At 42.5% G+C, this 12,727-nt stretch overlaps 1 protein-coding gene across 7 annotated transcripts in view; it reads right to left on the bottom strand.

The window, feature by feature from the left end:
* NTRK3 (neurotrophic receptor tyrosine kinase 3) overlaps window positions 1-12,727 on the bottom strand; it is a 1,162,015-nt gene that overhangs the window by 66,524 nt on the left and 1,082,764 nt on the right. For 4 of the 7 annotated variants that reach the window (XM_069766240.1, XM_069766242.1, XM_069766241.1 and 1 more), the window contains one exon: window positions 938-1,187. In XM_069766240.1, coding sequence (XP_069622341.1) covers window positions 938-1,187 — 250 coding nt within the window. The remainder of the gene's footprint in view (window positions 1-937; window positions 1,188-12,727) is intronic. The other 3 variants (XM_069766243.1, XM_069766244.1, XM_069766245.1) reach the window with 1 other exon arrangement.

The raw sequence follows: 12,727 nt of genomic DNA, 5'->3' as shown, positions 1-12,727 counted from the left end.
CACACACAAATATTACACTGTAAATCAAAAAAATAGAAAAAACGCAATAGCACTCACCAATCAGTGGCAATTCAAACGTCCTTTATTAGAACATGCAGCAGATCATCTTCACGGTTCAAGGGAGGGAGTGAAAGTAGGAGTGCGACAGGCAAGACGACGACGATCGTTTTGCGCTAATACCAAGTGCTTGATTTTCCTGAAATTGCCTATGCCCCCAACAACCAATGTGGGGAAAATTTCGCACAGGCCAACTAGTATTATATACTAGTACAATGGAATGTACAGTGAGATTAACATTTATATTTAGAGGCATGAAGTATATGGCAACTCCTGGGTCTAGTGCAGTCTGTGAAAAACAGCCTATGCAGCTTCCATAGGTTTGTTCATGATTTTATTTTTTATTGGATAGGTTCGATTTACTTTTTATATATACTGTAAGTTTTAGCACTTTTAAAACCTGACATTTATTTACTTTCATTAATAACCTATTTTCTCCTTTAAGGTACACATTCATACATATATGTTGCTATTCACTGCATTAAATGAGAATCTGCAGAAAAATGAGCATTTTATCTAGGTTTCCTGCTTTGTACGGTCAATGATGCTCCTAATTTTTCAAATAAACAGGAAAACAGGAACTCGATGGTCAATCCCCAAGTTACTAGGATAATCACTGACACGATATTAGGATATCATATAAATTCTGAATGATATTACAATATAGACAACCAACAAGATAGATAGATAGATGGCTAGATAGTTAGATAGATAGATAGATAGATAGATAAATAGATAATAGATAGGTAGATAGACAACCAACAAGATAGATAGATAGACGGCTAGATAGATAGATAGATAGATAGATAGATAGATAGATAGACAGAGGGAGAGATAGATCCTTACTATTATTATAAAAATAATTCAAATTGATAGTTACCCTTACCCTGTAGTAGTCTGTGCTATACACATCTCTCGACATTCCAAAGTCACCGATCTTCACAAGAAGGTTTGCTCCGACCAAACAATTTCTGGTAGCCAAGTCTCGATGAACGAAGTGCTGAGATGCAAGATAAACCATTCCTGAAGCAATCTGTGTAGCAATGTGTAACATCTGGGACAATCCCAGGTCTCCTTTAGTCTGTCTAGGCTGACCATCAACAAGTATCATGGCATCTGGTCCATGGGCTCTGAAAATGAGAAGTTGAAAAATAATCTCAGTCACATTTCTTATATCTTTCCAAAATTCAGAAAACCAAGGTTTTTTTTCTTTGTTTTTTAAGATTACATTTATTATTACATTCATGTAAATAACATACCACATAAACTAAAATTGATGTTTAGTGAGTAAAAAGCAGTTCTGCATTTGTTTAACCCCTTTACCCCAAAGGGTGGTTTGCACGTTATTGACCGGGCCAATTTTTACAATTCTGACCACTGTCCCTTTATGAGGTTATAACTCTGGAACTCTTCAACAGATCCTGATGATTCTGACACTGTTTTCTCCTGACATATTGTACTTCATGATAGTGGTAAAATTTCTGTGATATTACCTGCGTTTATGTGTGAAAAAATTTAAATTTGGCAGAAATTTTGACAATTTTGCAATTTTCCAAATTTGAATTTTTATGCCCTTAAATCACAGAGATATATCACACATACTTATTAAGTAACATTTCCCACATGTCTACTTTACATCAGCACAATTTTGAACAATTTTTTTGTTAGGAAGCTATAAGGGTTAAAAGTTGACCAGCAATTTCTCATTTTTACAACACCATTTTTTTAGGGACCACATCACATTTGAAGTCACTTTGAGGGGTCTTTATGATAGAAAATACCCAAATGTTACACCATTCTAAAAACTGCACCCCTCAATGTGCTTAATACCACATCCAAGAAGTTTATTAACCCTTCAGGTGTTTCACAGGAATTTTTGGAATGTTTAAAAAAAAATGAACATTTAACTTTTTTTCACAAAATATTAAATTCAGCTCAAATTTGTGTTATTTTACCAAGGGTAACGGGAGAAATTGGACCACAAAAGTTGTTTTACAATTTGTCCTGAGTACGCTGATACCCCATATGTGGGGGTAAACTACTGTTTGGGCGCATGGCAGAGCTCGGAAGGGAAGGAGCGCCATTTGACTTTTCAATGCAAAATTGACTGGAATTGAGATGGGATGCCACGTTGCGTTTGGAGAGCCCCTGATGTGCCTAAGCATTGAAACCCCCCACAAGTGACACCATTTTCGAAAGTAGACCCCCTAGGAACTTATCTAGATGTGTTGTAATAACATTGAACCCCCAAGTGTTTCATTACAGTTTATAACGCAGAGCCGTGAAAATAAAAATTCTTTTTTTCCACAAAAATTATTTTTTAGCCCCCAGTTTTGTATTTTCCCAAGGGTAACAGGAGAAATTGGACACCAAATATTGTTGTCCAACTTGTCCTGAGTATGCTGATACCCCATATGTGGAGGGGAACCACCATTTGGGTGCATGGCAGAGCTCGGAAGGGAAGGAGGGCCGTTTGGAATGCAGATTTAGATGGATTGGTCTTCAGGCATCACATTGTATTTGCAGAGCCCCTGCTGCACCTAAACAGTAGAAACCCCCCACAAGTGACCTTATCCTGGAAACTAGACCCCCCCAAGGAACTTATCTAGATGTGTTGTGAGAACTTTGAACCCCCAAGTGTTTCACTACAGTTTATAACGCAGAGCCGTGAAAATAAAAAATCTTTTTTTACACAAAAATGATTTTTAGCCCTCCAAATTTTTATTTTCCTAAGTGTAACAAGAGAACTTGGACCCTAAAAGTTGTTGTCCAATTTGTCTTGAGTACGTTGATACCCAATATGTTGGGGTAAACCTCTGTTTGGGCACACGGGATAGCTCGGAAAGGAGGGAGCACTGTTTTACTTCTTCAACGCAGACTTGGCTGGAATTGAGATCGGATGCCATGTCACGTTTGGAGAGCTCCCGATGTGCCTAAAGAGTGGAAACCCCCCACTTCTAACTGAAACCCTAACCCAAACACACCCTAACCCTAATCCCAACCCTAAACATAACCCTAATCATACCCCTAACCCGAACTTGCCCCTAACCCTAATCCCAACCACACCCTTAACCCCAACACACTCCTAACTCTAATCCCAACGCTAACCACGCCCCTATCTCCAACACAACTCTAATCCCAAAGGTAACCATAACTACACCCCTAACCCTGACACACCCCTAACCCTAATCCCAACCATAAATGTAATCCAAACCCTAACTTTAGCCCCAACCCTAACCGTAGCCCTAACCCTAACTGTAGCCCCAACCCTATCCCTAACTTTAGCCCCAACCCTAACCTTAACTTTAGCCCCAACCCTAACCCTAACTTTAGCCCCAACCCTAACCATAACTGTAGCCCCAACCCTAAGCCTAATAAGAAAATGGAAATAAATAAAAAATTTTAATTTTATTATTTTTCACTAACTAAGGGGGTGATGAAGGGGGGATTGATTTTCTATTTATAGCATGTATTTTAGCGGATTTTTATGATTAGCAGCTGTCACACACTAAAAGACTCTTTTTATTGCAAAAAATAGTTTTTGCGTCTCCACATTTTGAGAACTATAATTTTTCCATATTTTGGTCCACAGAGTCATGTGAGGTCTTGTTTTTTGCTGGATGAGTTGACGTTATTATTGGAACCATTTTCGGGCATGTGACATTTTTTGATTGCTTTTTATTCTGATTTTGTGAGGCAGAATGACCAAAAACCAGGTATTCATTAATTTCTTTTGGGGGGGGGGGGCGTTTATACCGTTTTGTGTTTGGTAAAATTGATAAAGAAATTTTATTCTTTGGGTCAGTACCACTACAGCGATACCTCATTTATATATTTTTTTAAATTTTGGCGCTTTTATACAATACAAACTATTTTATATAAAAAAATAATTATTTTTGCATCGCTTTATTCTGAGGACTATAACTTTTTTATTTTTTTGCTGATGATGCGGTATGGGGGCTGTTTTTTGCGGGACAAGATGACGTTTTCAGCGGTACCATGGATATTTATATCCGTCTTTTTGATCGCGTGTTATTCCACTTTTTGTTAGGCGGTATGATAATAAAGCGTTGCTTTTTGCCTCATTTTTTTGTGATGGTGTTCACTGAAGGGGTTAACTAGTGGTACAGTTTTATAGGTCGGGTCGTTACGGACTCCGCGATACTAAATATGTGTGCTTTTATTTTTTGTTTTTTTCTATTTAGAAAAAGAAATATATTTATTGGAACAATATTTTTTTTTGTTCTTTATTTAGGATTTTTTTTTTACACATATAAATATTTTTACTTTTTTACTTTGTCCCAGTGTGGGACATCACAGTAAAGTGACAGATCGCTGATCAGACACTTTGCAGTGCACTGTGTCAGATCAGCGATCACACAGGCACTACAAAAGGCTTGCAAGCGCCTGCTCTGAGTTGCCATCTCCCTGCAGGACCTGGAAGGCCCCCCATGGCCATTTTGGATCCGGGGCCTGCAGGGAAGAGCAGGTAGGAGACCCTCAGAGCAACACGATCACATCACGTTGCTCCGAGGGTCTCAGGGAATCAAGCAGGGAGCCCCCTTGCTGTGTGATGCTTCCCTGTGCCACCGAAATACTGCGATCATGTTTGATCGCAGTGTTCCGGGGGTTAATGTGCCAGGAGCGGTCCGTGACCGCTCCTGGCACATAGTGCCAGATGTCAATTGCAATAGTCAGCTGGCACACGGCCGCAATCGGCCGCGCTCCCCCTGATCGCGCTGGATGTACTATTCCGTCCATGGGAAGTAGGGCCCACCCCACATGGACGGAATAGTTTGTCCAATGGCAGAAAGGGGTTTAAAACCAAGCAACTCACTATGAATAGATAGCTTTTAATCATCATTTAAAGCCAATGTGGTTTCTATGGAGCTTTAGTAAGAGGTGGACCAGCCCTGGACGTTGCACTTCTTTAGCTACTGGGTGATGAAAATCTGTGCATGACTTTCCTCTCCAGAGAATCTACATTGTTAGCCAACAGGGTGGTCAGAAATTCCCCAAAGGGTGGGTAAAAGGACACAAAGTTGGAAGCCCTTCTGTTCTAGATGAAAACACTGGACAAGCGAGCACCATAATAAGGGGACCATTTTAAACTTTGGTTTAGCGCTCCCGCTCTTCAATGTACACCAATGATCTTTGGTAAACATTTATTTTGTTTTTAGATAGTTATGCAAGTTTTTAAACATTATTATACTGATCTAAACATTTCTCTGATCCTACGAGGAAGAAATATTTCATTGCTTTGTGGTACTGCATTACGAACACTCTACAAAAACCATATCAGTGAGTTGTATCTCCTTGCCAATTTACTTCCATATATCCCAAGGGTTCCTCTCAATCTCCTAACAAAATGCAGCAAGAGTATTTCATACAAACAAGCACTCTCTAAAAACTATACAAAATTAGATGAACCTCACTAAGATATTACTAAAGTCATACGGCCTAATAAATCAAACAACAATTCCTTTATGTATCAGCATTTTTTTACACATTTTGTCCATCATAAACCCATTTCCCTGAGATGGAAAGAATTGAAATTGCACTGAGTATACTATACAATGCATTTAAGACAAGAAACAAACTACCTTTGTCAGCAACAACAAAACATATTGCCTCAGTCCATGTTCCTGAGACACTGCACATTCATATATGTGTTTTACTGAGGTTTGTAATTCTTTCTTCCGGGACCGAAGAGTTACTTGGTAATACCTAGAGTCTAAAAGTGAAATATATTTCAAATGTGGGAGTTTGTCTTCAATGATGTATGTCATTTATTCTAATAAATGCGTCAGGACTCAGGAGTGATCAATCAGAAGCTTTCAGTAAATTACATCATAAAAAAGGTTATAAACCATAGAGAGCAAGAAGAGCTCCGTCTACACTAGATGACCAATGGCACTTAGAGCTCCATCTACACTAGATGACTGTAACAACTCTGCTGGCATCACGGCATGGCCTCGCATCTCTCACACTATCTTACCCACTGCTCCAGGTCATGATGTGGTTTCTGTTTCATGCCAGCTCCATGTTCTGTGTCTCTGCTCTCTGCATGCCTCATGACTATGTGTATAGGGGGCCGGTGCCTGAACTCTCTGGTTCTTATAGGAATCAGGTGCATCTGTCTAATGTGTTCCTGACCAATTACCAAGAGGCCTCCAGTATATAGTGCAGTTCCACCCAGTGTTCTGGGCTTGTGCAATGTGTTAGCTCAGTTAGTGTTTAGCTGCTGAGTTTGCCTGGCCTTGCTCTGAGTTACTCCCTCTCTGGAGGTTTTTCTCTGTGCAATTGCCTTGATCTTGTTGTCCGCCCTCCAGGAGGCAGAATATTTTGGTCCTTGTGTCTTTGTCCTTGTGTCTTGTTCCTTTGCCTTGTCTGTACTTAGTCTTATCTCGGTCTCCTTGTCTGTGGCTTCCTTCCCTGCTGTGTCTTTCCTCGTGTTCTCAGTCTGCTTACACTCCGCACTTTTGCGGCTCTGCCTGCTCTGTATCTTAGTGGCTTTACTGCTGCTCCGCACTCCTGCGGTCCTGCTCCGTTCTACTCTGCTCAGCTCCCGTTGCTGCAGAGACCTCTTGCTGCAACTCCTCTCCGCAATCCTTGCGGTTCCACTCTGCTTGGCTTCTGCAGTATCTCTTGCTGCAGCTCCTCTCCACATTCCTTGTGGCTCCGCTCTGCTTGGCTTTTGTTGCTACGCTATCTCTTGCTGCTCTTCTGCTCCTATCTGCAGTCTTGCACTTCTCTTCCTGTGTGAACAGGTCCCAACCTGTTCCTTCATGCTCCTTTCCTTCTGGCTTGTTTCCGTACCTGCATCTCCTGTGTGAACAGGTCCCAACCTGTTTCCTCATACCTCATTCCTTTCTGCATGTTTCCTTTCCTGCACCTCCTGTGTGAACAGGTCCCTACCTGTCCATTCATATTCCATATCCGTTCCTGCACCTCCAGTGTGAACATGTCCCTACCTGTTCCTCCAAATTACATATCCGTTCCTGCACCTCCTGTGTGAACAGGTCCCTACCTGTTCCTTCATACACCACATCAATCAGTCCTGTGTTCTCTGCCGTGCCTTCCAATCCAGTGTTTCTGCCAGTCCTGCCGTTCTTGCCGTGCCTTCCAGTCCTGTGTTCCTACTGTCCTAGCCAGCCCTGTGTTCTCTGCCGTGTTCCTGCCAGCCTTGTGTTCTCTGCCGTGTTCCTGCCAGCCTTGTGTTCTCTGCCATGTTCCTGCCAGCCTTGTGTTCTCTGCCGTGTTCCTGCCAGCCTTGTGTTCTCTGCCGTGTTCCTGCCAGCCCTGTGTTCTCTGCCGTGTTCCTGCCAGCCCTGTATCCTCTGCCATGTCTCTACCAGCTCTGTGTCTCAGCCGTGCCAGCCTACTCGTCTGAATCTCATCCGTGCTCATCTGCTAGCCCTGCCTGATGCCCGCACCAATCCTAGTGTTCCTGTCTCCCAAGTGGGATCAGCAGCCACAGCCAGACACCACCCTGGAGCACCTGGCAGCTGCCTGCTGCACAAGACTGACCTCACCATCAGAGGCTCCAGTGAAAACCCAGGCAGCTGTCATAGTCACGCCCCTTCCAGGGTAGTCTGGTTTGTGGCACAATGGGGCCACAAACCACCCGAGCTCACACCCACCAGTCAGGGCGTGAGTGTGACAATGATCAATGACACTAAACATCTGCCGATTGTCTTTTTGCTGGTCCGCTGCCATTTAGCAGCCTGTTTACATACCCAGATTGTGCTACAGATTCGCACTCAACCATCTGCAATAGATCTATTCTCGGCAGCACAGGTCCTGTTTATGGAGGATAATGCACTGTTGAGAACCATGAGCTTTTGTGTAAACCAATTCATGGGGTGATCGGCACCCTGCTTAGACTGCATGATGAATGTGCAGTGAATGTTAATAGGAACGCTCGTTTACAATAAGCGTGCCGTGTAAGTGCTCCTTTACTCGTGACAGAATCAATGGAGGGATCTCACACCTCAAGGTTTATCTGACACGTGGAATGTCAGAGATGAAATATCTCACTTAATTTTAAATCCAGGTGAATAAAGGAGGACGACGTTATTTGCAATTACTTCAGACATTGCTTTCATGCTGCACACAGGATGTCCATGTATCCAGAACTTGAGAGAACTGATCAGAAACGTAGTCTTTGAATTCTTCTAATTGACAAATTTCCTCTTATTATCAAGCAGTTTTTAAGTACCAACACACAAGAAATGAGTTTAATTTAATGAACTTGTGTTTTTTATTTACCTATATACCAGGTGCATCAACTTAATGGCACCTTATCGATTTGTTTTGTTTATTTTGTTATTTGATTTTTTACAGATATTGAATTATCATGTGGCTAAAGTATATGTACATCCTACAGAAGAACAGCACAAAGAGTATCTGGCTGTGAAGCCTGTGTAGCTCGTATGTGCAGAGCAAGCTGTCAATCAATGTACCGGGGGAGTGATTACAGCACACTCACTATGACTATAGGGATGACATAAGGTAATTTCCTCCCTTTAGCCACTGCTCCAGTAAGGGAGCCTAACATGATTTTAACACTATTTATCTGCAGATTAACCCTGCAAGTAAAAGGCATTCATGGACATGGCAGATTCCCTTTAAGTAGGCTTATTTCACTTTTCCGAAAGGAAAAAACAGAATATCTCAATTGTTCTTCACATATTACTTGTGCCATTTCGTAATCTGAAATGTCTACTGGAGCAAATTCTGACAATGTACAGATGGAGGAAATCTTAGTGTGTCTTGCAAGAGAGATCTGGAACTCTGACCATTTTTCACTCCAGGATGATAGTAACCAGTAAGATAACATAACATAGAAGATTATGCCTAGTGTTCGGAGATTTGCTCCATCTGGTTACATAATATTCAGTGCAATACACCAGTGACTTTTCTGATTTAGAGGGTTTGTGTCATATCTCTTCTCTTCATAAGGATGCATACCAGCTGCCAATTTTACTCACTTTAGTAATAAATATCACCATTCAATGACATATCATAAGATTAATTTTTTAGTAGATGTCTAGCATCCTTAAGGAGAATAAATTACAGGAAATGTCGGTCAAAGATGTCAGATTATGCTTTACGCTTTACAGGTGAGCATATCCTTACATAATAAATCAACTTTGATTCCAACGCACAGACAACACTTATCTCTCCTAACTCCTTTGTAAATATGCATTTACATGGAGATATGAATATGTCTCTAGGTAAATATCTCTATATGCAAATATGTCTATTTAAACAGATGTAGTGAATAAAAGGGGTTGTGCACTACTGGAAAACCATTTAATAACTATTTAAGTGCCCCACCTAAAATAAAAAGAATATATACTTACCTTCCAGACCTGTGCCGCTCCTGAGAGAATCACAGCACCAACCCTGTAGGAGACGTTTCTCCTTGTGGAGAGTGATAAACCTGGCATGCCAATGTGAGGAGACTTTTAAGCCTTGCAATGGTCCTGTGGAATTGTCTCTTCAAAGAGGAAAAGGGCTTGAACTCTAGTGCCACCTATTGGAAGTAGCAATCCTAAAAGCCAATATTGACCCTTTAACGAACTTTGCCACATGAGTTAAGATAAAAGCCAGATTTAATTTATTTAATTTCCCAGAGAAGCATTGCAGGTCTTTAAAGCATCCTCATAGCGACAAGCCAGGCTAGGCATGTTGCTTTCCACAAGGAGAAATGATACCCCTTGGATCCTGGTCAGATACATCACATCTAGTCAAACCACATCTCTTACTTTGCACTGAAGAGGAGCAACACCCAAAATACTGTGACAGCAAATGTAGATTCTGGTTTGGCTTTTGTCCTAAGTCATGCTTCTAGACTTGTTAGCAGGTCAATATTGACTTTTAGGATTGCTACTTCCTATAGGTGGCACTAGAGTTCAAGTCCTCTTTCTCTCTGAAGAGACAATTTGCATATATAAAACTGCAGGAGTGGCACCAATTTAGGAGATAAGAACATGTTTTTTTTAATTTGATTTGATCTACGCAAGTCGATTCTAAGGGTTTTTCAGCAGTGGACAACCCCTTTACACTGCTCTTGGTTACTTCTAACAATGTTTTATGTCACATGCATGTTCCCTTTTCCCTGATCACTGGCACATTTTGGTGTCATCCATACATAATTTCTACAAAATTGTTGGGTTTTGCCAATTCTGGTGTCATATGTATGGTAAACATCATAATCCAAGCATGTGTCTACCCTGCTTAACAGATAGAAGAAAAGGGGAATGAGCAATGGCAGATGTTATGAACTGGTGATTCAGAAACACAATGGACCTGGTGGTTAAGAGCACACAAGTGACCTGATAGTTTACAAATAACATAGGACAAGCTCTGAGACGTGAGAACTCTGCTGACCACAATCCCTAATCCTATCACACCACACTAGAGGTAGCCGTGGAACGCTCCTGACCAGAACTAGGCGCCTCGGGCACAGCATGAGAAACTAGCTAGCCCTGAAGATAGAAAAATAAGCCTACCTTGCCTCAGAGAAATTCCCCAAAGGAAAAGGCAGCCCCCCACATATAATGACTGTGAGTAAAGATGAAAACACAAACACAGAGATGAAATAGGTTTAGCAAAGTGAGGCCCGACTTACTGAATAGACCGAGGATAGGAAAGATAGCTTTGCGGTCAGCACAAAAACCTACAAACAACCACGCAGAGGGCGCAAAAAGACCCTCCGTACCGACTAACGGCACGGAGGTGCTCCCTCTGCGTCCCAGAGCTTCCAGCAAGCAAGAAAAACCAATATAGCAAGCTGGACAGAAAAAATAGCAAACAAAAGTAACACAAGCAGAACTTAGCTTATGCAGGGCAGACAGGCCACAAGAACGATCCAGGAGAGAGCAAGACCAATACTGGAACATTGACTGGAGGCCAGGAACAAAGAACTAGGTGGAGTTAAATAGATCAGCACCTAACGACTTAACCTCGTCACCTGAGGAAGGAAACTCAGAAGCCACAGCCCCACTCACATCCACCAGAGGAAGCTCATAGACAGAACCAGCCGAAGTACCACTCATGACCACAGGAGGGAGCCTGACCACAGAATTCACAACAGTACCCCCCCCTTGAGGAGGGGTCACCGAACCCTCACCAGAGCCCCCAGGCCGACCAGGATGAGCCAAATGAAAGGCACGAACCAGATCGGCAGCATGAACATCAGAGGCAAAGACCCAGGAATTATCTTCCTGACCATAACCCTTCCACTTAACCAGGTACTGGAGTTTCCGTCTCGAAATACAAGAATCCAAAATCTTCTCCACTATATACTCCAACTCCCCCTCAACCAAAACCGGGGCAGGAGGATCAACGGATGGAACCACAGGTGCCACGTATCTCCGCAACAATGACCTATGGAACACGTTATGGATGGAAAAAGAAGCCGGAAGGGTCAAACGAAAAGACACAGGATTAAGAACCTCAGAAATCCTATATGGACCAATGAAATGAGGCTTAAACTTAGGAGAGGAAACTTTCATAGGAATATAACGAGATGACAACCAAACCAAATCCCCAACACGAAGTCGGGGACCCACACAGCGCCTGCGGTTAGCAAAACATTGAGCCTTCCCCTGGGACAATGTCAAATTGTCCACTACATGAGTCCAAATCTGCTGCAACCTATCCACCACAGTATCCACACCAGGACAGTCAGAAGACTCAACCTGCCCTGAAGAGAAACAAGGATGGAAACCAGAATTGCAGAAAAACGGCGAAACCAAAGTAGCCGAGCTGGCCCGATTATTGAGGGCGAACTCAGCCAAAGGCAAAAAGGACACCCAATCATCCTGATTAGCAGAAACAAAACATCTCAGATATGTTTCCAAGGTCTGATTGGTTCGTTCAGTCTGGCCATTTGTCTGAGGATGGAAAGCCGAGGAAAAAGACAAATCTATGCCCATCCTAACACAAAAGGCTCGCCAAAACCTTGAAACAAACTGGGAACTTCTATCAGAAACGATGTTCTCCGGAATGCCATGTAAACGAACCACATGCTGGAAGAACAATGGCACCAAATCAGAGGAGGAAGGCAATTTAGACAAGGGTACCAAATGGACCATCTTAGTGAAGCGATCACAAACCACCCAAATGACCGACATTTTTTGAGAGACGGGGAGATCCGAAATAAAATCCATAGAGATATGTGTCCAGGGCCTCTTCGGGACTGGCAAGGGCAAAAGCAACCCACTGGCACGAGAACAGCAGGGCTTAGCCCGAGCACAAATCCCACAGGATTGCACAAACGAACGCACATCCCGTGACAGAGAAGGCCACCAAAAGGATCTAGCCACCAATTCTCTGGTACCAAAGATTCCAGGATGACCAGCCAACACCGAACAATGAACCTCAGAGATAACTCTACTCGTCCATTTATCAGGGACAAACAGTTTCTCTGCTGGGCAACGGTCAGGTCTATTAACCTGAAATTTTTGCAGCACCCGCCGCAAATCAGGGGAGATGGCAGGCAAAATTACCCCCTCTTTGAGAATACCCGCCGGCTCAGGCAAACCCGGAGAGTCGGGCACAAAACTCCTAGACAGGGCATCCGCCTTCACATTTTTAGAGCCCAGAAGGTACGAAAGCAAAAAGTCAAAACAGGAGAAAAACAGCGACCAACGAGCCT

Source organism: Ranitomeya imitator, chromosome 4 (assembly GCF_032444005.1).
Source record: "Ranitomeya imitator isolate aRanImi1 chromosome 4, aRanImi1.pri, whole genome shotgun sequence".
Taxonomy (NCBI): domain Eukaryota; kingdom Metazoa; phylum Chordata; class Amphibia; order Anura; family Dendrobatidae; genus Ranitomeya; species Ranitomeya imitator.
Note: the sequence above shows the minus strand (reverse complement) of the source record. Positions and strands in the feature narration are given on the sequence as shown.